Raw genomic sequence first — 27,543 nt, forward strand, 5'->3', positions numbered from 1 at the left:
TACTTTACCTTTTTCAATTCCTAGATGTAATTACTTTACATTAGCCTCCACCTCCCTGCATGGCTCCTATTAAGCACGAGCAGGTTCTCACCGTATGCACCAACTGTTTAGACACCAGGGCAGCAGAGTAACTTGTTTTTCACACTTCTGATGCAGGCTGCCGTGGGTCCCTCATGGGACCTTGGCTGCTGTGGAGCTGCGTGCCCCACCGGACCTCTGGTGTGCTGAGGCCAAGGGGGTTGTGAGCTCTGGAGTGTGCAGGAAGCCGAATGAATGAAGCCATGAGGCACCTTTCGGTGCCAGGACCTCCAGGATGGGGAAACAGAGAGGCCCTAACAAGACTCCTTATGGAGTACAGGAGCATGGGGGGTAGTGGCACAGCACCTCACAAGCTTGTGGTTATGGTTTGGGGATCCATGATCTTAGCATGTCTTGACTGCAGTGCACTCATGGATTTTTGATTTCCTGTGCCTCCATCAAATAAACTTGCTCTTTGATGCCAGCTGGTAGTTGTCATGGTGGCTCTGTAAAACGTGAATTGGACGTTAGACCATTTCACCATCCCTCAAGATCTCCACAAAAAGGCAGCTGTATTTCTGAATGGTTTTTAGGATAGTTGCAGCCCACACAACTGTAGCATCTGGCTGAGCTGTATTTACAGCTATCTGTATTTCGGGCAAAATTTTCACATAGCTGTAAAACATATACAAATAAAATGTAAACTATGAAGATATGGCAAAAGTATAACAAAGCATTCCAGTCTCCTTTCTGATAATGCATTTCAGAAAAAAAAATCAACAAAAAAAGAATTTCATAACTAATAGACTCCATTAACTTTCAGAATGTCCCTTTTCAAACTAATCACCTATTTTTCATTCCCATCTTTGCATATTTCAATAGATTTCTTTGTCCATTTGTAAACAAACCTACCACTCTCTCACATGTGAAAAGAAATGTCTGTTTGTTTGACTGGTCTTATGGATGTGGTGGTGACGTGATGTCTTTAATTAGTTACAGAGAAGTGCCAGCTTGTAAATGTGCTTATTACAGAAAAAAGTAGCTGAATCTATAGGACTAGCTTTACACACTAATGTCAGGGTATAGCTACTTTTTTAATTATGGAGTTTTGTTAATCAAGAGTGTGTACATGTAAAAAATTGCGCAGTGCTTGAGCGGATGGTTGTGGTGGTGGAGGCTGCATTAAATGTTCCAGCATTTTATGTGGCTTTGTTGTGCCTTCTCTGCTGGTAATTTTATTTGACAGTGCAAATTCACAAACTGAATACCAGAGGTGCCTTTCATTTTGCTAAAAACTTCCATTTTTTAGTCCCTTTGTTTTTGTTAATTTCTGATGCTTAGTAATGACACATATTACAAAACCAATGCATTGGGATAGATGCCAAAAGGTATGTGTGTTGGATTAAGCATGACCCTTCTACAAAGGATAATATTTGGAAGTTGCAGCAATTTTGGCTGCCTTGGGCAGCCAAGAGCTACCAGAGTGATGCTGAAGCCACAGGCTGCAATCAGAGCAAAACCTGACAGCAACAGTTTTGAAACAGAGCTTCAGCCCTTTTTCTGAAAGCTGCAGGCCAGTCCCCATCTGTGCGAGGAGGCAGGTGCTCCTGGTGGTCTCAGCTGTTTGCTGAGCTTCCCGCACCTGCTCTTGGTTCCAAGCAAGACTATGAAATGAACTTAAAAAAACCCAAAAATACTGGAGTCTAGCACACAGGAAGAGGGATTAAGTTATTTTGCAGGAGATTGAAGAAAGAATCCAAGAGGCAACAGTTTGGTGCTCTGAGCCCCAGCCCGAATGTGGCTCATCCAATGAGCAGGAGCAGGATGGGAACCCACATCACCTCCCAGCAGCCCCTGTTATTCAAATTCTGCCTTTTGGCTCTACAGCTCAGTGAGGGACAGAGAGGTTTTCCTATGGAAGGGGGAGATTTCCCGTGGCCTTGCAACAGTTTAAATGGGGAAGAATTAAGTATTTTTCACTTGAGGCCTTTTGCCTGAACTCCAAAGAGCCTGATTGTGCGGAGACTGAAAACATTTTTGCTTTTAAACCCAAATAGGGCTACTTGTTTCCTGAAACACAAGCCAGTGTTATTCTGCTGTGCAATGAAAGAGTGATTCTTCGGGCTGTGAAAAGGAGGCTTTTGGATAACTTGGGTGCCAGGGGTCACAAAGGCATCCTCTGCCCTGCTCAGTGCAGAGAGACCTCCTATCTACCTGCACGCAGCTGCTAGAAACAGCTTTGCTGCAGTCGGTGGAGCCTGTGACAGAACCAATTGAGGAGCAGCCGGTGGGATTTCAAACGCTCTCTGTTTGCAAAGAGAATTCACAGAATATTTTGAGGAAGAAGCTGGGAAGAACAGCACAATGACACAGCAAAAGCAAACTGCGTGGTTATGGCTGTGCTGAAAGGGCAGCATTCACTCCAGTGCAAACAAAGGATTTGGGTGGAAGAAGGAGGACTTGAAGTGGTTAGGCATGAAATTCTTCCCAAGTGGGAAGGTTAAAAAAAAAGATCCATCCATGGAGGTCAGGAAAACTGAGCCAAAGCCTTCTTGGAAGGGGAGGACCAAGAACGAAAGGATGCTGGGGAGGGCAGAGCAGCGAGAGACCATCAGTGGTGTGCTGGGGAGCCCAGTGGTCAAAAGGTGCAAAGGGAGGCTAAGAATGTCAAAGCTGTATGTGATAACCATAGCACTGAGATGAAAACTATGGATGCATTCACAGGGCACAGAACAGCCTTAGTGGGTGTGTGGTTACTCAAATGCAAGCTTGTTGCTTTGTTACACTATGTTAGCACTTGATGAAATGCTGTGGGAGTGGTTTCATAGAGCAAAATAATTGGTGCTGAGGACCTGAAGTTCACACTGTACGTGTTTCAGCAGTTTCACTTCAGACAAGCTTTAGTTCCATCCCATACAGACTGCTCGCTAGCTGCTGGAGTGCCTCTTCCCATTCAGTTTAATGGGATGCAATCCCTTTTATGCAGTCCATTAGGTAAGCCAAACCACAGTGAGGAAGGATGGATGATCAGGTGAATGATTTTAGGAGAGTATTCCTGGTGTGAACTGAAACACTGCTGCAGTACCCTCTGACCAGGCAGGTGATCAGAAGTAATGGGTACGAGTGTGCTCATATGAAACTAGAAGGGAAGAAGAATAACAGAAAGCAGAAAATGGGAAAAGGAAAAGGGGAGAAGGAAAGAATAAGTTATCCAGGAAGCTCCTAAAGAGGAGAGAGGAATACCAACAGGCCTTTATGTTCAAAGGTAGCACGGCATAGGGCAGAAGTTAATCTGTTTTGAGATCTGTGCCTCTGGTTAGAAAAAAATGGTCTGTTTTTATCATAAATGCATTTGACTTTTCATCATTAAAAAAAGTCTGAGTGGCAGAAACCAAATAGATATTAGAATGATCATATTTATGTGCCTCTAGTTTTTTCTTCACATCTGGTTTGGATTACTATACTTTTCTTTCTAGTGGTAGAAGATTATTGAAATGCATTTATCAGATTCCTTCCTCCTTTCTCCCTCCCTCCCAGCTAATCACTGAATGCAGGCAACATTTTTATTTCTAGCAGAAAATTGATGCAGCATGCATCAAAAAAAGCAGGCAGAAACATGCCTCAGCAAATATTTCTGCATGTGCTTTATTATGAGAAGATTTTTTAAAAACTATTGTAATATATCTAAATGCTTGTAAAGCCATACAGCTTGATCATAGGCTATTGAAGTGGACTGAAAAACATCTATTGATATCAGCCATGGGATGAGGCTGTAGAAAAACTTAGTATGTTTAAGTTTTTCACAGTTTGTTTGAAATAGTCTACATAAAGGAACTCATTACTATGTTAATTGCTGTAGGTTTCCTGTGTTTCTGATGCAGACTGATTTAATTCCACTTCCACTTAGTTTTACAGGGTTCCTCTCTAAGGGCTTTGTGTGCTGCAGCATCTCCAGTTTTCAGAAGTTTGGCTTCTCATTAGAAAAATCCTGCAGTACAGAGAAGCAAGGCATCTTGGAGCCATCTCACACTTGCTTGTGGGTAGAAATTGTGGAATGCTGACTATTCTGCATGTCAAATCTCGCCAATGGCTGGAGAAAAATAAAGCCATTATTAAAAACAGCATTGTTATTTTTTTCCAACAAAAGCAAGACCCATCTGGTTCTTATACTGTTTGAGACCATGTCTATAAGGTTAAGCAGTGCAGCCTTTGCTGACTTAAGGATGGACTTCAGAACCAGGATATTTTTAGTGTTTCATGTTTGAAATCTGCTTGGCTCAGAGCAGGGGGGAGGCTGTAGGTGAGGGGAGGAAAGACAACCAAGGGCAAGATCTATGTGTTTCCATGATCCGCAAGGCAGGAGAGAGCTAAATGCCATCCACCACAAGCTGGAAGGACTTTGCTTACATCGTGGCAGCATCTCAGGGTTTCAGCTTGGTGTGCTAAGCATATCTGAAAAAACAGCTCTGGTGACTGTACACAGTCTGGTGACTGTCCACCTGGCTAGTGTGGGTTTTAGACAGCTTTTTGATGCTCTGGGTTGTCAGCCTTACTTTTCTCATTAAGAGATTGCTCTGATGAGTACAAATGACTCTACAGGCAGGCGGCTGCAGAGATAAAAGGTGATGAGTTTTATACCTCATTAATCAGTGTTAAGTGATTGTGGTGAGCCACTTGAACCCAGCTAAAGATGGTCCAGAACAGGAATTATTCAAGGTCTGCTATGTTTTAACACTAATTTGCTTTAATAAGTGATTTCTCTGAAGAAGACATTTCATTTGCTGTTAAGTTTTCTCGGGAGTATATGATAACTGCTCCTAATAGTGTTCTGGGTTAAAGGGTGGTCGAAAAAGCTCTTGAAAGTAGAAAATTTTAGTTAACAGAACAGCTGGTTTTTGTCCCAAGTGCAGACATGTCCCAAAGTCAGTTTTAGCCAAGTCATGGCTTGTCAGTAAGAAAGCTAGGCTTTCCTCTAGAAGGCATATCTACAGCACAGTATTTCATAGCCTTGATGACACAAACATGTCATTAAGGATCACCTAATGACAGGATTGCTCATTTGGACACTCAAAACCAGCAATGAAACCCTGTGGTGTTTCCATAACACTGATCTTTATTCAGTCAGTGGGGGCAAAAAGACCAGCCTAAGTTCTTCCCTGTCCTTCTCCCTTGCAGTTAAGCCCCTCTGTTAAGCACAGAGCCTTGCTGGCTGCGTAGCAAAAGTGCTCACACAGTCACTCTTGAATCTTTCTGATGTGAGGTGACATGTATATTTCTGATATCCAGCTTCTCTGCTCCCTTTTCTGGCCATAGTGGTTTTCAGGAGGAAGGGAAGGGGAAATGGAAGCAGAAGTGGAAGCAGAAGATAAAGGAGAAAGTAAACAAGGCACTTACTAATTACCTTCCTGGAAATCTGCCATATAACTAGCTTTCATTAAGGCACTTAGAAACAGTGAGATGAGAACTGTAAATCATTGTAACAGTTTTTGTAAAACTATTACTAGCCAAAAAAAACCCCCAAAACCAGCATGTGAACAAAAAGAAAACAAATATGACAGAATTCTAATTTTTTTGAGTAATTCAGTTGCTTGTATATGCAACTAACAAAACCAGAAAAACAATTCTTTGTAAAAGCTGTTTCATTTGAAATTACTTTGTTTGCCCTTCATTGTCTATACAGCAAGTGCTGAACTGTGAAAGTTGTAATGGAAGTAACTTCTCTTAAGCTTTTTACTCTTTAACTTCAAAGCTTGCAAGGACATTTTTGACACTCTGTGTTATTTGGTTTTTACAAGGAGTGTTATGGCCTGTAGAAGTGGCAGTCTCACTTGCTGAAAAGCCAAACATAAACTGAAATTTCTTTGTTCTTTAATCTCAGGCATTCTGAATCCTTGCATGTTTCTGCATGCAGTTTACTATACCCTTGGACCCCATTGAGATACAATGATCACAGAACTAGTTGGACTGGAGTAGTCCTGATGGAACCGTCTCACACTTCAAGTAACTCATGAAAGTTATTTAGTGAATATAAATTCAGAAACACCCCAGAATTACATACACCTGTAAAAATATACCAAGAAAACTTTGTCTCTGATGTAATATAAGAGTGAATTATAGTATTTTCAGATTAGGATTCAGCTCTTCCTTTGGTTCCTCCTTCTCTGTAGGAGGTGGAGTTGGGATTTCACAGTCTGGATCCTGGTTTGTGAATGGACATCACTTTCAGGGTGTTTCAGATACCTCTTCTGTCTCTTTACTTTGGAGGTTCCTGTAAAGAATGTTCTGTCATGAGCTAGCTCACCTCAAGATCTTAGACAATTAGACATTAGAAAATAAAGACCATTAGACAATAAAGACCTCACTGAATTAATGGTTTGATTGGATTTAAAAGACACATCTCTTTGGACCCAGCAGATTCAGAGAGGTTCAGGGGACCATGCATGAATCTAAAATCCTGATGGAACTTGGTGAGCAAAACCAGTGGTCCCATACTGACTTTCTAGAAACTAAAGCTGTGAGATTGTAATTCATGATGGCAGGAACAGGAACATCTTGCATCAGTTTAGTAAAAAATGGCAATACAAGTACTTGTGATTAAAAATTCATATGGAATTTATACATAAGGATACTTTGGGGCTGACACCGATGTTTTTTCTCTTCAGTTTCAAACCATTTTCTAGAGTATAAAGTCTCTGACTCAGAGGCCACTGGAGGTTTCCAGTACTAGAAAGGACCGTCTTTTTTGTGTCATGTGCCTACGGATGGAAGGAATTAAAGTATTGCCATATTCTCTATCTTACTGTGCACATACTGCACAGTCAGCAAGGACAGAGTAGTGTGGATGGAGCTTTCTCAGTTCAGGCTGTGGCAACTGCAACTTGACTTTTTTTCTTCACTTTCCTTTTATGTTCAGCGTGATTTGAAGTCCTTCCCATTAGACTGATGTAAAAGGTTTTTTTGGTCATCTGGATACGGATAACTAGTGATTAGTTTATGAAGTCTAGGAATGCATTTACATAAACATTGGCAATTTAGTCACCCTGAAACCAAATTAAGGTGTCTGGACAGGGCTTCATGCTCAGGTCTGTAGAATCCTGCTGGAGTTACACCAAGAAGATTTCTGCATGCAGGCAGGGCCCACTTATGCACATTTTATTTCATTTATTCAAACCCCTCTGCTTTTCCTTAGAGAATTATATTTCCTAGGCAAATTGTACCACTGCAGATAATCCACAGGGATGTCTAGACTAGCTCTGCATTTTGAAATGCATTCCCCACCCCCTTCCATTAGTCCTCTTCACCACCTGGAATGCACAGTCTTATCTTGTGATGGATTAGCCCACATTTCCATATTTCAGGGAGATGAAGGGGCATGCTGTTACCTGCTCTTTAATGAATAAGTACATCATATTTCACCTATGGTCATGAAATTGGTGCTCTGAGAGATAGGACTATTATTAAAGCTAGTAACAATTTAAAAAAGGAAGTCGTGCTTTAAGATGAGATTTTAGACTATGAATACTGCTTCTATTATCAAGTGAGTCCTTGATGTTTGAAGGAGACAGTCACCTTGAAAAATGTAAGCCTTGTGGTTTAACTATGTTTTGGAGCTGTATTTACCTGATTCCTTTAGTTTACAAAGGAGTCTCTTGTGTACTTTTGAAGGCAATACTGGGCCCTTGCCTTTCCTTCAACTGCTGTGGTAGGAATAACTTTGCAAAACTTGTAGGACCCAGGTGATATTGCTGTATGTGCAATGAAGAGTTATTGTGTTCTTCTGGATGTCCCTATAGATCCACTCAGTGAAACGGAGTGCAGACAGAAAAAAATGACCCTGCCCTGCTAGCCAGCACATGTAAGGTTAGCCAACACACCCCTGCAGAAAGCTGAAATGCACTGAGGCTGCAGCCTTCAGGGTGAAAGAGAGAACTGGGTGACAAGTCAAGAATGAACTTTAATACTTTCTGATCCCACTGCAGTATGCAATGGGTCTGAGCCCTTCTTGGGGGCACCAGCCCACCCGTCTCGGTGCCTGCTCTTCAAACAAGTGCATCTCTTTCACTGAACTGGCACTTTGTCCATGCTTTGGCCTGTAAGGCAACCTTCCTTGTATGGAAGATGGTAGAGTTATCTTTAGATAAGAGAGTGAACTAAGGGTGTAGTACCTTTTTTTTTTTAAGAGAAACACATGACATGGTGCTCCATGGTCTGTCTTGTCATAATAGTCTGAATTCAAATTTAAACTATTTAGCGTTCTGGATTTGTTGAGCCCTCAGTGAAAAATTCCAAGAGTATATTTTATTTAGGTATATTTTACAAGATATAAACACCGGAAACGTCTTTCCAAGGATTGAATAGTCTTCCTAATTTATAATAATGTTCAAAATAACAGAATTTCATCATCTAGATATTCTACCAGCTGATGCTACTGCACTCAGCACCTAAACTAATTATATGCTACAAAGAGCTTCTAACCTTCCTTCTCCCAGTTGTCAGACTAGAAAATAGGCTTTAATAACACATCTCGGAGTTCAGTCTGGGGAGAAGCAGACCTGAATATCCAAGTGCCCTTGCCACCCACTTCTCTTTTATATCAAGGCTTCTCAAAGTTGAGTGCCTCTTCTGCTGATAAAATAACCCAGATCCAAAACAATTAGAACCTTGAAAGCTTTGAATTTTCCCTGGAGGCTTCCAGGCAGCCAGTGCAGCTGTCTGAGCAGCAGTGTAATGCTCTCCTGTCATAAAGTCCCACTTAATAAGTGGGCTGCCAGGTTCCAAATTAGCTTTGGCATCCGAATGGTGTCATTAAATAAAAGGAGAGATTAGGGCTAGACAGGGAATAGGCCCGCCTGAATCCGAAACAACATTAATCCACAGGTTTTCCAGTTGCATATACGTCTTTTTGAAAAGTGCTGAAGTGCTATGTCAACACTCAACAGGTAAGATTAAATGCCAAGCAAAAATATTTATCATTGTGTGTATGGAGGTCTTTTAAAGTGTATGGTCATATCCAGACTGTTCTGATGTGTCATTTATAACACATGGTATCCAAGAGATACCATGAAATTTTCTGTAACCCAGATATGTTGTCAAGTGTTTAGTGATAAAGCATGGCAGACATTGGCTTACAGTGAGTTCCCCTTCAAAAAGTGGTTGAAATAATTGAAGAGTAGTGAAATTCTGCACAATGTCAATTTTTTGCTTTCTTTCCTAAGGTATTTGCCCCATAATGGCAGGCCAAGCTAATACAGCATGGACTTACTGAGTTTTGCATGAAACATAATCCAGAGTGTGTTCAAAAAGGGCATAACTTCTTTATTAAATACTGGGATCACCAGGAACTTGGGCAAAGAGGGAAGTTTGCAGGACTTTGCATATGGTCCTTTGATGATCTGTTCTAACCACAGGTGGAGGAGGGATCATGGTAGCTTTAAGCAGGAGCTGAGAAGTTCCATGGGAAACCTCTACGAGTGGAGGGAAATAGATCAGGAGAAAACCTGGAGACAGATCTAGCAGCAGCCATGCTTAGGGGAGTATTTTAAGTAGCTCTTGTACACCAGGAGGGAGCCAGGCTGGATTCTGAGTACGAGTGATACTCCTCTTGCCTCTTTCCATAGCATTGTAGCTCTATATTTCTTTCATCTCTGTGTGTCCTATGGTAAACAGAACATTTTCTTTCTCATTTCCTACTGTAGCAAATGCTGGTGGATAGGTTGGGCCTAGGTGGGAATATAAGCTTGTCTGATGGTTGATGTTACCTGGACATCTCCTTGCATCCTCTCCTGAAAAGGTTGTGCATTGCATCCTCTCACATAAAACACTGCCAGCAAGGGCTGAAAGAGAGGGCTCCACTTTGCAGGGCTCTGGTCATTAGTTCAGCTGGTGTCCTCAGGTTACCCAGCATCCAGCCAGTCCTGTCTGGTGCTTTAGAGGCTATAATGGTTTTCACCTGTTGGAGAGATAACAATTCTATCCTTCAGCTATATGGGATCACTGGGGAAAGCTGTTTTTGGCTGTGCCTTTTCTGTAATGTGACTTGAGTGGTTGAAAACAAAATCCTCAATCAAATAGCTCTTAATGGAGCTGGAAACTGAACCAATGCGTGCTTTGTGGACCTAAAAGAGTGCCTTCATGTTACATTAATGTTATAGCAATCCCAGGAGGAGATACAATTTTGCCACTAGTTCCAGGAAAGCATTGTTTCTGCTGTTTGTCCTCAAGCAATCTTAACCATTTAGGTGGTCACACTGGCTGAAAGGCCTTGGCGTTTGAAGGCTAACTTTTGTGTCTTCCGTCAGCTTCTGATAGAAAGAGCAATTCGCTATTTTAATCCTGAGCTGAAATTATATCTGCTTTGTTGGAGGGGAAGGGGAGAGGAAGCAAGGATTCACAAAAAAATATAAGGAGGGGACTTCTGTTTTGTCACAAGGCAGTAAGATTATAGCACTTTCTGATCCACACATTTTTGGCAAATAAATCCTAAAGAGATGTCGCAACTATAAGAGCAGAATTACGTTCAGAGAGCAGCTTGAATACAGTCATTGTCCTGAGAGAAGCCTTGATCAGTGTCTGAGTTACAGGAAATGGTAATTGGATTTTGCTGTTTACTTTTTGCTGGGTAAGAATGGCAAATAATACTCTAATCTTAAAGGGACAAAAGGCACTGAGTTCCACTCTTGGTCATCTTCATATAAATGTTTAATCTCTTCATTGCTAGAGGTGGAAGATTTTTTTGGTTTATGCTGCTAAGATTGGGCAAAACTTGTTTCCATGTACTTCAAGATAAAATCTGGAAGACATTACCTAATGCCAGCAGAGGGGTTATATTTTGCATTGGAGACTTCTAGAAAAGTTTTCTTAACGCAGAAGCAAGGCTAATAATTTGGTCACATGCTGCCTCTTCCCTCTAGGTACTGTGTTCCCTCCTTGATTTTAGCATCACTCACACTGTTTAGTGAACACCAAAGAGATTGTGTTACTGTAGAAATGCACAAGTCCCTGCCTCTCCCCATAAGCTGTCAGCCACAGAAACCTGTGAGAATATCCCACAGGTGAGCAGAAACAGGCAAGCAGCAGAGGTAAACAAGATGATTCATGCAGGGCTCTTGACCTCAGCAGTGTTTTGCTTTCACTCCTGAAACCACTAGCAAATTTAGTCTGCGGGTGTTCAGCTTCTCCCCAAATGAAACAGGATTCCTTCTGCGAGACAGTGCCGTGGGTTTTGACAGCAATAACTGTATCTGAGTACCCTACCCACAGGTTATCACCGGTGTCAGACCTCAGTTAAATATAGGTTATTTCCCACCCCACCCCCCCCCATATTTTCAGCTCAGGCATCATGCTCTTGAGGCAGTTATGTCAGACCTGGAGTAAATGCAGGCAACCAAAATGGCACGTATGCACCAAAATGTGCTCAGGCCTCTGGCACGGCAATGAGGCCACCAAATGTTCTTGCTAATGCCATTCAGCTGCTGGAAACGAACTGTTCTATGGGCAACTATAATTATCAGGACAATCAGCAGAGGGAATAGCTGTCTTTCTGAATCACTGAAGCAGAAAATGAGCTTTTGACAGGATCATCATAATCTCTGGCCAACATCAACAAAAAGGATTCCAGCCCTAATGAAGCTGTTGTGGGGCCATCCAATGGCTTTATTCAGAGTTCTTATATCTTCCCTTCTTGTGTCCTGCCTCTCACCAGGTCTGGGAACAGTGAGCTCTGGTTGCAAGTAGCAGCCATTATGCAGGAGCTGATTGTGGATGCTCTGTGAGCCACCCGTAAGAACTGCAAAGCTAGTCTTATAGTGCTTTTTATATCACTATATTCTCTGCTGCTGCTTGCCACCATAGTGCATATAGTGGAACATCTCCAAATTGCAGAAAGCCCTCTTAAGTTAAAGAAAAAAAAAAATTGAAAATAAGTCAATATATGTAAAAGTTGCTCCTGTGTCCACTCATGATAATGAGGACACTGTTTGAAATCCCCCCTGCCAAACCATGTCCTTTTACCAGGTATATCAGTGGGAGATGTCCAGGGTGTGATGCTTTGGAATAAGTGAAAAATCAGGCCTGGTGGCACAGTTCCTAAATATAACAGAGAGAAGATTTACTGCTGTAACATTTCTGCTTAATGCCAACAACTTCAGTGTATGTTCACCATACTTCAAAAAAACCACAGTAACATGTGAGTCTAGGGACCCTGGAGTAGAGTATTTAGATTTTCTATTAAGAATATTTACAGCATGTGGAAGCATATTAGATGTATTGCCATATTAAAAAAAAAAAGAATAGAAATTCTACATCTTGTTTTTTATGGGAAAGAAACAGTTTCTTTCTATTTGTAACCACAGGTGCACATGTGTATGGTGGGGAGGGTAAATTGTCTATCAGTCCCGTACAGGAGAGGGGAGGAGACCACACTTTTAGGTCTGAGTTGTTCTAGCTGTGTAAAGCAGGTGGCTAGGAAGTAGAAATAAAGCTAGGAATGAATGCATGGAAGAGATGCATTTGTTTGCAAGCCATATAGTGGTGGTACCTGCTCCTGAGAGCAGATCTGCCCTCACTGCACTTCAGACTCTTCCTCAGTAACATTAGCATCAGCTTGCCTTCAACACAGGCACAGACATCTCAGCAGTGTAGCCACAGCTGTTTGCAGTCCAAGCCACTGCAGGCCAACCTACTGCTTGTTGTGGCCTTGCCTAGGTTGGTGAATGTTCTTTATGTTACTATAACTATTTGAGAAGCAGCTATGCTAGATCTGTGCCATGCGTAGGAATTTCAAGGGGATAGTATGGTGTGAAAGAGGATTACTGTGTTGAATTTGCCTTTATGGCAGCAGGCCTTTACTGTGCAGTAATTTGGGGTTAAGTCAGAACTTAATGCTTGGTACTGTAGAGCACTGTTATGCTGTGAACAATGAAGAGCTGTTAAAATCATGAGCCAGTCATGATGGATACTGATGTGAAGTACCCTATGGGCTACCAACAGAAAGAATTGCAGGGAGGTATAATCCTGTAAGAAAGTATATTTAATTTTGCATGCATTGTGGCTTTAACGTATTCAGAATTTCATTGATTCTCTGTGTGTGTTGATTTCTTTGTCTGTTTTCAATTTTTTTTGCTGTATCATTTTTCTATAGATGGCACAAGAGAGCCAAGTCATCCTGGTGATTAAAAAAGGGGAAAACTCTTTTAAAGGTGACCATAGAGGAAGATCTCCTCTACAGATATGAAGGGCACATAGTGTTCTCTTCCCTCTTTCAAGATACTCTGCTGCATAAACACATTCAAGTCAGTGAGCCAAAAATGCTAAGAAGGTAGGCATATCCCATTATGGTACTTTGCTCTAATCTCTCCTCCTTCCCTCCTCACATCACAAGACACCCTTTGTACCCTGGGTATTAGTTTTAATAGCTGGAAAAAATTACTTAAAAAAAAAAAAGGGGCTTTTTGTTTGACTTGTAAGAGAACTTTCAAACACAATACCTCTGATAGCAGCTTAGTTACATGTCACTGGTTATATGCTCAGAGGGTGTAGCATGGCATAGTCCTGTGGTTTCAGTAAAGCTCTGTAACTTTTAGTCAGTAGTAAGACCAGTCCTAATATACACAGTCCTAATAAAGAACTGGATGTTGGTAAACACAAAGACAAACTTACTTCAAAAACAGAGTGAGTTGTTTAAGGTACATTTCCAAGATTTTTTAAATTACACTATTTTGAAACTTCACATGCCTACAGCCCCTGACATGAGAGCCTGCTATAATCTACTTCAGTGCAAAATCAGCTGGTCTGAACTGCCATTGACAGTGGCTGAGCTAAAGGAAGATACTTTATTTTTCAGTAAAGTGGACCCAGCTTTGGGGGTATTAATCATCACCAAATGGGAGGTAATAAGCTGCTGCGGACAATAAATTCTTAAATGCCCCAGTTGATTCTGTGAGCCAGTATTTAGCAATGGCCTTCTTTGGCTTGGTTTAAGCTGATTCAGGGCCTTGACATAAAACTAAATCAGTAAGTTCAATACAGGATGGAGTAAAAATTATCTCCAAGTTTAAATTAGGTTTAACAAAGCCACAGCAATTTCCTGTAGGCTCAAATCAAAACCATAAGCTGGCCACTTGAAAAAGGAAAGAGGATGAGGCAGGCTCTAATTTTATCCTGCTTTCCCAAGAAAACAGAGTTTATGATAGCATCTTGGTTACATACACGTTTCTGTTCTTCTCACTGTCCCCAGATTAATTTTGATTTTGCTAGGCAGTTTTGTAAAAATGATTAAGGGATACAAATCTCAAAGATGGTATGTTCCAGCAACTCCTATGCAAATTTTTGCCAGGGTAGACAAATAGAAGTGCACAAATTTTATGATCTACCAAGGAGGCAACATGAATTTAGTCATATCAGCCATGAAAACCCAAAACAAAACAAAAAAACAGACAGAAAAGAGCCATAGGAAAATAACCCTTGTAAGCTCCACTTGCAAGATCTTGGTTCTTTCAGAGCATCCAAGCGCATCTAGCACCAAACAGAGCAACATCACAACAGGTTGTTCCTGCTAGTTTAAATTGTTTGTACCACTATGATCTGACCCATCTGTGTCCTTCCCCATTCTGGATTCCCAACACTGGAAGATACTCAGCAGTCCTCAACCATTTGATGCTGAATTAAATTGCATTTCAGTTTGTTCATACAGATAACAATTAATCTGAAGACCTGGTCACTTTTTTTTTTTTTTGAGCTGTGTATTTTGTGTGGTAGGAAGAGGAAAGACCCTGACTTCAGCACCTTTGCTGTATGTCCTTAGAATAATAGGGCATACATGACTGAATCGATTCCCGGTTAAATTCTGCTGAAGTAAATTGACTGATTGGATGCACGGTCCTGGCTTCTGGCTTCTCTCCCAGCAGCAAAGGAACCACTTCCATCAAGAGTGTTGGTGAACGTGGCTGTGGTAATGATGTAGTGTACAACATGACTACAGAGAAGGGAGGTGCAGGCATCTTCCTGTTTGGAAAGTCAGCTGTCCTTGATGTGCTTGTAAGCACTTTGTCCCTTTCACCTCTTGCTCTTGCTGGAGTACAGTAACACCTCTAGCAATTTGTGATGGTTAGAAAAGAAGAAAGAGGTTGTGGACTGAAGTTCAGGAAAAGAATCATGTCTGTAGTATGTCCTTTCTGGGCTCTAGTTTGTCACCAAAAATAAACTCTTCCTAGGCAAAACTGGCAGGTTCTTGATACACTTTAATGATTATGAATCACAGAAAAGATAATGCTATCCTCAAAGACACTGTCTATCCTTGTTTGGGTATATAAAACAAAATGCATCTTGTCAACCACACCTACTGCATTTTTAAAACATCCTTCTGTGCAGCGTTTAGAGGGGCGCAAACTTTAAAATTTTGGGGATACTGAGACAATGGGAAAACTATAGCTTGTGTAGGTCGCTCAGTTGTTTTTAATAGGGAACTTGTCTGAAAATTGTTTTACTGTGTTGCTGCGTTTTGACCTGGCATTGTCCCAATATTATGTTTAAGCCTTTCCAAATAGTTTAGGAAATTTTGAGTGTGGCATTTTCTCTTTTTTACCTACTCCTTCTTAGGGATCTGATCCCACAAACTCTCTGTACATGTATTTTACTGTCTTCAATTTCCTACATAGGGATATGGGATAGAGTAACAACGTCAAACCAGGCTGCAGCTCAGGAAAGAGGACAGACTGACTCACTGCCTGAAAGCAGGGAATTGGTAACGAAATAAAAAGCAGTTCTATCAGTGACTTAAACCTGCTTATTCTCTTATCAGAAAGATTATTTCTACTGCTATTTGTTCAGATAGCTCTGTGAGAAACACCTAACAGCTGCCACACTAAAACAAAAAAAATTGTTTGAAAAAGGGTCACTTCTCAGGCTGTTCTTGCTGTGTTTGTGAAGGTACAAGGGTTGCTTCCACTATCTTTATTTGCACATGTTTGGAAAGAACAGTTAATCAGTCGCAATACGGTATTTCCTCCAAGCAACTCAGTCTCCTCCCCGCCCAGTCACAAACTGCTGGCAGCTTCTTAGTTACCCATTCACCTTTTCTTCTCTGGTTTGGCAGCCAGTAGTTCCTAAGCCAAGCTCTTGCCTAAGAGGCCACAGATTCAGCCTTTCCCTCAGGCCAGTTGAGGTTCTGCTTTGCCTCTTCCACATGGGAGCTGCTGCCCCACTCCCTCCCATTTGCAGAGAGACAGAAGTTGGGTCCTTCTGTGATGGTACGGTTGGGGTGCATAAGCGGGGGAAAAAGAGGCCACCTTCGTTTGCCTTTTGCAGTGGGAAAGGAGGCAACGCCAGTCTTCAAGAAACCTTGTTGACTTGTTGCGATCTGCTGCAAACCTGTGAAATGGGCAGCCCTCTCCCCCATGCCTTCCAAGATATGATTCTTCCAGAGGAGAGACTGACCGGTCCCCAGGGACATTTATCAATGATTGCCATGATGTTTTTGTTCTCAGAAGAATGCCTTCAGTTTTGCATGGTTCTTTGTCTTGCATCTTCATTAGGCTGTGTGGTTCCTCATGGGTTTCTGCTGCTTGAAAAGAGGGGAATTTGGTTTTTGTTCACTCAGTCTTAGTGAAAACAGCATTTCCCAAACTCAGTCAGCATTGCTGTTGGGTTTGAAATTTTTCCACTTAAGAATAAAGAGTTTGGCACACAGCTATTTTATTTTGAGTTGGGTGGCGTTGAAATGGGTCTCTGCTGTTACCATCTCTTTCTCTCTGCCCTCCCCCCCCCCTTTTTTTTTGCCAGTGGAAAAGATGGGTCAGATGGGAAGGTCTTTGTTGGCATGAAAGAGAAAGACCTTTTTGTCCAAGCTGTATACATATATACTCAGCTGGGAGAAGGTGTTTTGTTGTGGTTTTTTTTCCTCGTGAGACAATCAAATCACTGTGACTGCAGAGGTGGACTTAGCTATACAAACGGTTGTGTATCAGCCTACTCCCATAAATGCCATGGATTAGATAAACCAAAAATCCCTTTAACTAATAAAACAGCAACACAAATACGATTATTTATCTTACCCTCCTACCCTGAGGGAAGAGACCGTGGTCTTTGGTCTGTGCTGATGTGGTAATGCGATACCGTTGTGGAGGGCAAACTCCTCCAGAGCACTGCGTCCACGAGGAGCCCTGTAAAAGCAGGTTGTGGGGGTTGAGATTTTCCTGCTGCTTGGTACAGGCCCCACTACAGGTCAAAGTTCTGCATTCCTTGCCGAGACTGAGGTAAGTTTTCCCCTAACCTCTGCTAAGTACGGGGTGGGATTAGGCCTCTTCCCGGTAGCCGTGGGGAAGGGGGCTGCCCCTCAGACGGGGGCCGCAGGCGAGGGGGCTGCTGCGGCGTGGGCTGGGAGGCCTCGGGGCGCCCTGGGAGCTGACGGGAGCCGCCGCCGGGGCTGCGCCCCCCGCCCCCGAGCCCGGCGGGGCGTTCCCCGGAGGGCGGGCACCGGTGCCGCGGCGGGGCCGGCCGGCCGGCAGGCGGGGGGGCAGCGCCGCCATTTCGGCCGCTACCGCCGCTGGCCGCTCCGCGCCCGCCAGGGGGCGGCCTCCACCGAGGGCCGCGCCGAGCGTGTGGGGCCGCGCGGCGGGAGCCCGGGGCCGGGGGGCGCGGGCCTGGCGGTGGGCAGCGCCCGGCCGCTGCCGGGGCTCGTGGTGCGCGGAGGGGCCGCGCGGGGCCGTCGCGTCCTTGCCCTGGCTGTCCGGCGAGGAAGGCACCTGGGCGGGCGGCGGCGCCCGGAGAGGCGGAGGTAAGGCGGGGGCGGCGGGTCGGGTCGGTCCCTGTGAGGGAAGAGGTCGGTCCCGCCGCCCCACGAACTTCCCGCTGTGAGGGGGTCGCCGACTGGGACGCGCTCCCAGCGCTCCGGCCGCCCGCCCGTTCCCCATCCCGCTCAGCCCAACTGGAGGTGTCCCCCCCCAGCCCCCAGCTCCTCCCAGCTCGGGGGGGGGGGAGGCCCACACCTGCCAAACGCGGGGGCCCGGCCAGTGCCCGCCCCCGCCGGGGAGGGTCTCCCGCTCCCCCGGGACGGCTGTGCGCCGCCAGCCCGGGGCCTCCTGTTTCGGGAGGTGGCGGCGGGGGGAACCCGCCCCCTGTCCCGGCCGAAACGGCAGGTGGGCGCCGTATGAGGACCAGACGGTCCCTGTGAGGGACGCTTGGCTCCCCGTCACTAGCACTGCGTAGGTACAGCAGCCGACTGGCCTGAAGCCTGTGGAAAGGTGCATTTTCTTTAGGGATTTTCTTTCTTTTTGCTTGTTTGTTTTTCCCCTCCTCACCCTGTGTCCGAAAGGTAGGTCGCTGCGTGCTTTCCTCCAGAGCTCCAGGGGTTTGCTCGGTCTTGCTCAGGGAGCTGCTTGCTGGCTCTGTGGACCTGTTGCTGCACGGTGCATGCCTGAAAGCTGGCGGGATCAAGCCACACCTGGGCAGGGTGTGGGGGGGCTGCTGCTGCCCGCTGTGTCAGGCATCGGGCGGGCGAGGGTGCACTCATATTAAAGAGAGAAAGGAGGAGGCAAGTAGTCGTCAGACTTGGGTTTGGATTGTCTTTCCCTCTCCACCCTATTTATTTAAACCCAGTATGGTGTCCCCCTCCCAGCCCACTCGTCCTGCTGCCTTTCTGCACCATGCTGTGATGCGGGGAAGTGAGATCCAGAGCCCTGCCTGCTGGTCCTGTTGTACTCGTGTTGAGCAAAGGGATGGGACCCTCAGCACGATGGGCTGGGAGTTTGTCTTCTGTTATGGCAAATGCTGAGGCAGAGCCTGTTAAAAACAGCAATTTTGCTGCAGTTCTTTTAATGTTGAGGATGAAGTTAGTGTCTCAAGAAGCCTGCCCTGCAACTGATCTGCCAGGTCTTTTAGTTGTGGAGAGACAGGCTCAGGGTGCCGGATTTTGCTTTTAGTTTGCAAGGTTGCTCAGTGAAAAATGGTTTGTGTTAAACTCCTTGTTCACCGGTGGAACACGGGATTTGAAATCTCTGCAAGTCTTTGCAGCATCATGATGCAACAACCTGACAGCTGGTCTCAGAGGCTGAGCGAGGACTTGTTATGCAGAAATGAGTAATTGCCAGTGTGAGGACCAGCAAACTCTAGAGGTACCCACTGTTGGCTTAAAAGAGGACAGCTGCAATGCAAGCATGGAGCAGTCCTGCTTGGCAGGGGCTCCTGGAGAGTCCTGCTTGCAGCTGATTGACCCTGCAGATCATCTGTCTGTCTTCTGGCAAGACTGCTACTAGCTGGCATTTGAAGATGTAGAGGCCTTCTTGCTCCCACACGGTGGTCAGATCAACCTGTTCTGGGGCTGGCTGTGGGCAGCTCTCATAAACAAAATGTTCCGAGTGATGCAGAGGTGTGTCCTAAACCAAGTTTGGAGCAAGAACAGGTTACCTGTATGATAATCAGACAGGTAAAGGGTGGTTGAGGATCCTTCCCACGCTTGCTTAGATTGCAGTGACTTCTTATATAGACAACAGGATTGTTTCTGTTCTCCAAGCCATTTAATTGTGTTTTTACACATAGATATAATTTGTATATAATGAGGGATACTCAGGAGAAAATCTTCCAGACATTCTTCTCAGACTGGAGAGTTTATGGGCCAGATGCTCTGTAGTAGGTAGACAGGGAGCCTGTTTCCCCCTCTTCCACCATAGCAAAACATGTTATTTTAAGATTTGCAGACTCTTCTGAGTGGACCAACATTTGTGACAGTTTTGCTTCTCCACTCTGTGGGGTAGAGAGAACAGCGTTCCTGGCACAAAAAAAGGAGAAACTGTTCTTTTGTAACAGAGAGTATGCACATCTCAAAGAGGGGGGTAGGGTAGAAAGAAAAAAAACACAAGGTAGACAGGGTACAATCAAGCAATACTGAGGTCCGGCAAGTGCTAAAGAGCAAAAGGAGATGGATGCAGAATAGCATGATGTTGTTTGGCATCAAGCAGCTTGGAATGATGATTTAATGCTGTTTGCCACAGTGTTGGTGTAGTAGCTGGTGCTGCTTAGAGTGCATTAGTAAGTGATGTGAAACTTGGGACTGGACCAAATCACTTTAGCTCCTTTGCTGATGCTTCTGTCACGGTAAATGTTTCTTTATCAACTGCCAGCAAAGTACCCAGCATCGTTTGAGTTCCCTGAGGAAGGTACTCTTGTTCTGGAACAGAAACTAAGAGAAGCAGAGAGGGCCCAGTGCCCTGGGAACATGGATCATAGAGTCATTTGGAATAGCAATTGTTTAAAAAAGTTACAAGAAAAACTTAGTACTGTTCTTTGTTGAATATTCAGTCTTTATCATGAGCCAGGTAAACTGAGATCTCAGATGGAATAGTTTATAGACAAAACACAATGTTATTTTCATTTTTCTGTTTTAGGATATTATCTCAGGATTAGATGCTTCAGTAGTACCTTTGACAGTCTTGTGAGCCTCTTCTGAGCCAAGGACTTAGGCCGGTCTGGGTCAGATGGAGATAGAAAGCTGAAATTAGTAAGATATAACTGGAATTTTAATGCTAACCACTGTACAATTAAATTTACTTCCAGAGAAATTACCAGTGTACTACTGCAGTAAGCTTCTTTGGTGATGGGTAATTGGCACATTAGAATATTACAGGAAAAACGCTTAAAAATGAACTGTGGGTATGGCTGAAGATCTAATGGTCAGTTGTACACAGAGTAACTGAGAGGTTCTTTTAAAGGAGTTTGGACCAGCTAACAACAGAAGAGGAGGTTTTGCTCACTGTTCTCCTGTGGTTGTTATGCAGTCTTGCTGCCACATTCCCCTTTCTCTTTTGTGCTGGTTCTCATATGTAGTGGGCATTCTTCCCTGCTTTACTTTAAATCTTTACCTTGAAACAAAAGCATGGATTTTGTTTGTTTGTTTGTTTTGTTTGGATAATTTCCTGTTGGTCTGGTGAGCTCAGGAAAAGGTTCAAGAGGTGTTAGAGCAGGACAAGAATGTGGGATTGAAAAGTGGGAAGGAGGAAGCGAGGGTATAAAATTGGGTCATTGTGTCTTGTGAACCATAATTTTAGTTCGATTTACCCCAAAAAGATAAAAAGGGACTTAGGCTAACCAAATAGCTTCATGGGAACACACTTTTTAAGAGCAGGGGGCTCTTCAGTCAAGGCTTTCCAAGATCTGTTTGATCTAGGAAATCTGTGTTCAGATTTAATTTAAAATACCTGCCACTTTTGCTGCTGAGGGTGTTTCCTTACCACACCAATACAATCAGGAAAAAAAGGATTTTCTATTTTTGTGTGAAGAGTGAACATACCCTCAGGCTATCAAAAGATGCAAGTTTTTAATCCAGAAAGAATGTAGCAAATTCTGTGGCTAGTAACATGCAGTATATCCAGGTAATTGGTAATAGAGGACCTCTCCCGTCTTAAAAACAAGTTTCCCCACTGTAGTGAGCATTAGGTTTGGATTCTTGTTTTTGTAATTTTATACTTATTACCATTTGGGGGTACAAAAAATAAAAATATACCTGTCATCATTATGCAGCTCTGAAGTTCTAAAACAAATGCTAGCAGATAGATGAGTGCAGTCTCTAAATCAAGGACTGGAGGGAGTACTGAACAGGCATATAAAACAGCTTGAGGAGGCTTGACACCAGCCCGTGACTGGGTAGTACTCTCAGTGTGCTGAAACCAAAGAAGTGTGGCTGAGGGCTGTAAGAAGTGAAGTTCCATTTTATTTCTCACCCTTTGGTCATGCATTCCTTACTCCAGCTCTAAATCTTGGGAGAACTGCAGTTTGTCTTTTCCATCTCACAACTGTCTATGTTTAAAAGTGATCCAACCTTTCATTGACCAGTGCAATGTGGTACAAATGCTAGCACTGAACATTTCAGATGGTGCTTCCCTGAAGAATTGGGACTTCCACTTTTTCTTCTTTTACCCAGGAAAATAGTCAAGAAACTGTCCAGTCAGAAGATCTTGAAACGTAGTCAAATTTTTTCTTAAAAGAAATTTTAAGTGACTTTGAATCTCTGTACTAATTCTAAGAGTCTTAGAATACCATTTTTACTTTCTCATTTTACTGTCTTTTTTCCCTTTGTTCTCATATGGAAGTACCCACTGACATGCTAATAGAGTGCTTGATAAGGTAGCCATTGAAGTGGTGTGTATCCACAGTGGTATCAAAACCAACAATCTAAAAAAACTTGAACAAATAGACATGTTTTTGTATCTTTGGGTCTCCAGTTACAGTAATCATAACAAGTTACAAAAGTTACAAAAAGTTTTATTGTAAAAGCTACATGTAACAACAGTAGTCTAGAATTTTTCATAGAAAAGTACAGTAATTCCTTTCTAAATACTCCTGTAAGGAAAAAGGTCAAGATCTAAAGTTATTTGACTTTCTTTGTTAAAGATTGTTTAAAGTTACTTGACCATATTCAGTCTTGGACAGTGCAGCTCTTTCCACAGGAATGGAAAGTTGCGTATGTATCCTCATTGAGGGTTAACACTGAATTTGAGACAGGAAATGTGAAAATAGTATTGTCTACAATAATTTCTTTTTTCTTCTGTAAGATATAATTAACTTTAACTTGTAAAAGCAAAGGGTTTTTTTGCAGAAAGCTAGCATAGACAGTTCTTAAACACCTGTTCCCTGTAAATGCTTAGATGACATCAGTCAGTTAAGCTTACCTGGATACCCCAAATTACCACCTAATGAGTGTATGGCTTTACAACCTCTCTATTTCCCCCTTAAAAAAAACCCCTGCATCCTGAAATGTGGATCGCAATTGACAGTAAAGCATGCATGAGTTAATAGGCATATCTGCTTTAGATTCATCAAAGCACCTCCCCAGAAGAGCAGATGAAGGAAGCGAATGTTTCCACATTGTCCAGGGATGGGCTTTTGCTCATGGTGCTGTCATTACCTAGCCAAAATACACTGTGATCCTATGAAGACTTCATGGATTTTAGTAGGTTGTGTCCAGTCATATCTGCTTGAAGTCTGTGCCGACTCTTGGCTTTTCAGAGACTGAATCCAAGTGCAGATTTGAGCAAAGAGAAGTATGTCCAGCATAGATCTAGGTACATAGGTACAACTTGACATCATCCTTGCATGATGCATTATGCATGGGGAAACCTCAAGTTTATGGGCTTCAGTTCAGCCACTTCCTTTAGTTGGGTATCCAAAATTGGGCTGTATTAATTCCCCACAGTAACCATCCATTAAAAGCAGCAAATTAAAAAAAAAAAAAAATCAGAATTAAATGTGCTTGAATATATTTTGCTGCCATCAAACATCACTATGGTGTCAACGTAGCTGCAAAGTGCTTAACAAAACAGAGATTCCAGAGATTGATTAATGAGGTTGTTGGGAGTTTAACATTAACTATGTGCCAAATTGATCTTATGCTCCCTATACAACCAGTTAAAGAACTGAGCTCTTACATTGGTGATTGAAAGTAGACTTACATTTAGGAGTCTGAAACCCATTCTCTCCTCCCCCTGTTTCTGTAAAATAGGAGCATGAGAAAGTGAAGTGAGTGGGCTTGATCTCCTTAGCTCAATGTCTAATTCCCAGGAATAATAATACCATTCCATTAACATAGCTACAGCCAGAATTAGGTGCCTCCTCCACCCCCCCCCCCAAAGTGCAAAGACATTTTGGTATATATATTCCAATTAAATAAAGAAAAGACATGGCACTAAAGTTGCTGTCCAGCCCTCAGACTTCTCAGGCAAAATGTTGAGACTCTGTCCTCAGGTAATGATAACAGCATATTGAAATTTTTCTCTTCAGAATATTCTCTTTTTCTTCCCCAGTCCCATATAGTCACAGAAATATTGTAACTCTTTTCCTCTTACATTCCAATCCAACATATTCCATTTATGATAAACATATTTTAGGAATCAGATATGCCTAGCAATCTGAGGTGGGAAAAAATCCATGTCAGAACTCATCCAGTCTTCTAATGTATCGGGAGTGGTACTGAGACCAAGGGTATTCAAGGTCTCTTGAGTACCAGTTAAACTGATGAAGATGGTGACTTGAAGCACTGCTTGGCTCTGCCTGTACAAGGGAAAGAAAGGTGGGAGAGGAGTGGAAGAAATTTATTTACATCTGTGTCCACATAGTAAGTATTTTCAGATTAATCTTGTCTGCTTGTGAACTCAAAGCAGATAGAACAGATACATATTTTATATAGTGTTGTGAACCAACATATCCTAAAAATCCATCCTGCAGTTTTTGAGTATTCTGCAGTTATTGAATATGCTGTATAGAAAGATGGATTTTACATCCCCATAGGATATAGAGATGTGTCTACTTGCAAAATAAGGATCAAAGCTGGGGATTGACTTTTCTACCTCAGAAGGTCTACCCATCATTATTTTTGAGTTTAAAGAGGTCCAAGCCAGGTTAAATTCTCATCTGTTTTGTAAATTAAGATCTTTGTAGCATACAGGACTCCAGGAAGGTCTGTCTTCCTTATGCATGTCTGCATCTTGTACTTTTTTCTGCATTAGTGAAGTGATGCAAAAGTAAAATCTGTGCAGTGTCCAAATGCAAGAGTTTCAGGCTGTAAAACAATTGGCATATTCTGTGGAAAGACCACAAAACTTTTTTATAGTGCAAAGAGAGAATACAGAGGAGCAATATCCACTTGTTTTTTAAAGAGCTTATCTTCTACAGAAGTGGTGATACAAAGTGCCCCTTCACTTGAGTATTCTACGTGTTTAAGTTAGAGCACTGAATGCTTTTTGAAAACAAGCCCCAATTATGAATTTGAAAATTATTAAAATGTGGAAATTAAAAACCTATCAAAAAGGGAAAAATTATCAGATTCTTACAAAGAATCCAAAAATAGAAGATGTTACCTCTTTATGACGTGTGTTTTTTCATAAGACTGTCAAAAAATATAAGGCATGTTCTCAATTCCATTTGGACTGCTTCCCAGGAACAGTGGCTGTATTGCTTATCTTTGAGGAAATTGGTGATTCTTTGGAAGTACTTTTTCACGCTGAATATAGTGCTTTTTAGGATCCATGTTTGAAAGCTGTTTCTTGCTTTTGATAGCTCTTCTGACAAACATATCTCTAATTCTTCAATTTGCTGATGAATTCCATTTTGAAATTTCTGAATTTCTGTATTCCAAGCACCATCAGGAAGATTTTTGCTAAATAGTTGGAAGATCTGTTGGAGGATCTCATAGATGATCATTGTGACGTTCTTCTGTGTGACCTTGGTAATCTCCATGGGGAATCTGAAATCAGTTGTTTCGCTAAGACATTGCTGAGAAAAATAGCCACCCATTTTGCACAGAAAGTTCATGTTGTGGTAGTTCACTTTGGTTCTTTGGAAAAGGCAAACTGGATGCGAGAGTTTGATGTACAATGCCAATGTAATGCAAACTCGTAGTAAACTTCTCTGAAGCAAGATGTTCATGCTGATGAAGTAGTCAGCACTATTTCCTTGCCTTTTTGCAGATCCGTAAACTTGCAGTTTCTTGGTTGTCTTGTCTGTGCTCACATGCTTTTCTTTCATGTCTCTGAATTTATTTCCTCTGTATGACTTGCTGAGTATTACTCATTTTGTAGGAATTACATTTTTATCAGCTGTGATCCTGCCAGGGTTCACTGTTGATTTCAGTTTCAAACAGTTGTAAAGGTTTGCTCATTTCTGCTTTGACTGTATTTAATTGAAAAAAGAGTAAGTGAGTCAATCTGGTCAGTCAGAGAACATGAACAGATTAGGAGGTTAGAATCTGGTAAGGGCATTTCATCTTCTCATATTCTTACTAGAACAGGCAGCTTTGCTTTATGCTGAGAAATTTTACTTTTATGCTTAAGTTGGCCAAGACTGTGAAAAAGAGTCACATCCCCAGCTAACAGATAATGCAGATATGCGCTCTAAGTAAAATGTAATTTTATTGATTTAAAAACAAATGTCTTTTTTGGTAGGACAAATTGTTTTGTTTGGGGAGTGGCTTAAACTTTATTAGCAAAATAACCCTGTTGTTGACACAAACATTGACTCATTAGGGGCATATGTTGCTATCACTTTGTTGGCAAAAAAAGAAGTATATACAACTCTTAAAACAGATGCCTTTTCTCCAAAATCTCTAATCATTCGCTGCTCAGAGAAGCTTTCTTCTACTTAATCACTTGATGAATCAGCCTAAATTTTTAGAGCCGTAAAGGCAGGCATGCTTTTACGTAAAGAAGAGGAATTCCTTCCATTTCAGAGTAAGAAAACTTCTGTGGTAAAGCCTCCTCCTGTGAAGACAAGGTCTCAAAGAGACTGAATTACTCATGTTGGTAGCAAAATGTGCTATCTTCAGGACCACCCTAGCCAGTGTAATGCTGGAATGTGTGTCCCAGTGTCTGGCCAGTGTACTTCTCTGAATATGAAGTCTTTGGACCAGCTTGTAGTAGGACTGCAGGTAGCCACCGGCATGTTAATCTTAAGTGCCCAAAACAGTCTCAGCCTTTTGTGATGACAGTTCTGCGATAGTGCTACGTAAGCACTGTGGCTTGAAATGAAAGTGCTTGGTTGGTTCCTGAATATGCACTAGCAAAGTGCCATGTTTCTAGGTACTGCTGGCTTCCTCTAGTGCAGTACTAGCCCTTTTAACTGGTTCCTGTAATCACAATATGAGAACTCACTGGTGATTGAAAAGGAAGACTGGGTTGAATATTAAGATAAGCAAAAGTTACAAGGCATTTGGCAGGCAGATTTGCTTCTCTTCTTGTGGGAATCTTTAAGGATTGCTAAATCTATATGTGAACCAAAGTGATTTGGTCACTGAAGTGTACAGAGTTTAGAAAGCCAGGGGATGTGCCCTTACGTAATTCAGCTTGCATAATTACAGGGATATTTGAAAAAGAATATGGAAAACGTTGAAGCTCAGGAATGTTTGATGTCAGCATCAAAGGAACTCCTGGATGCTCTTGAGATTATAAAGTATTTTGTTAAAAAAAAAAAATCCTGTTGATGCTTGGGAGGACCTGTTGTAATGTGGCAGACTGAAAGATTGCTATGGATAAGCAGTTTCTTTAGCAAGCCACAGGATGACTTCACCAGTTATACTGTAGGACCCTACTAATATATTAATGCTCCTGTGTTTATTATTCTTGGTTTGCTACTGCTGATGCTAATGCTGTAGTAATATTGTGATATTGTCATAAATTATCTACACCCAGAGATCTTCAGAGAAGTTAATTTATGAATGAAATTGTGGGGAGGATGGTTTTGTGTTTGAAAGACTGGACAGAGCATCAAGAAGGCTATGGTAGATTTGATGCATGGATTTGCCACAGATGCCTTTTGGTGTGACATTGAATTACTTTCTCTTTCAGTTCTTAGATTTTTTTTAAAGACAGCATTATTACATTTCTCTTGCTCTTTGTTTGCTATATCTGTTTGTATTCCTTAGCACATTTAAGATATGTATGACATCTAGTGTGTAAGGGATCTAAACTTAGTTGGAGTCATTGCCTTTGTTATATATTTTTTTGAAGTCTGTGCCTGTATCGAAATGATTTAAGCTAAACTGTAATTAGC

At 42.4% G+C, this 27,543-nt stretch overlaps 2 protein-coding genes across 3 annotated transcripts in view; one reads left to right on the forward strand and one right to left on the reverse strand.

The window, feature by feature from the left end:
• Positions 1-17,614: 17,614 nt before the first annotated feature.
• Positions 17,615-27,543, forward strand: part of MOB3B (MOB kinase activator 3B) — a 107,227-nt gene continuing 97,298 nt past the window's right edge. The window contains exon 1 of one of the 2 annotated variants that reach the window (XM_072860575.1): positions 17,615-17,788. The gene's annotated coding sequence lies outside the window, so the exon portion shown is untranslated. Of the gene's footprint in view, positions 17,789-18,085; positions 18,216-27,543 lie in introns of those variants that run through there. The other variant, XM_072860577.1, reaches the window with a different exon arrangement.
• On the reverse strand, positions 24,862-25,524 carry IFNK (interferon kappa). The gene has a single exon (XM_072860945.1). It carries the CDS (start codon positions 25,522-25,524, stop codon positions 24,862-24,864), a length of 663 nt encoding a protein of 220 aa, XP_072717046.1.

This window comes from Ciconia boyciana, chromosome 4 (assembly GCF_034638445.1).
Source record: "Ciconia boyciana chromosome 4, ASM3463844v1, whole genome shotgun sequence".
Classification (NCBI taxonomy): Eukaryota; Metazoa; Chordata; class Aves; order Ciconiiformes; family Ciconiidae; genus Ciconia; species Ciconia boyciana.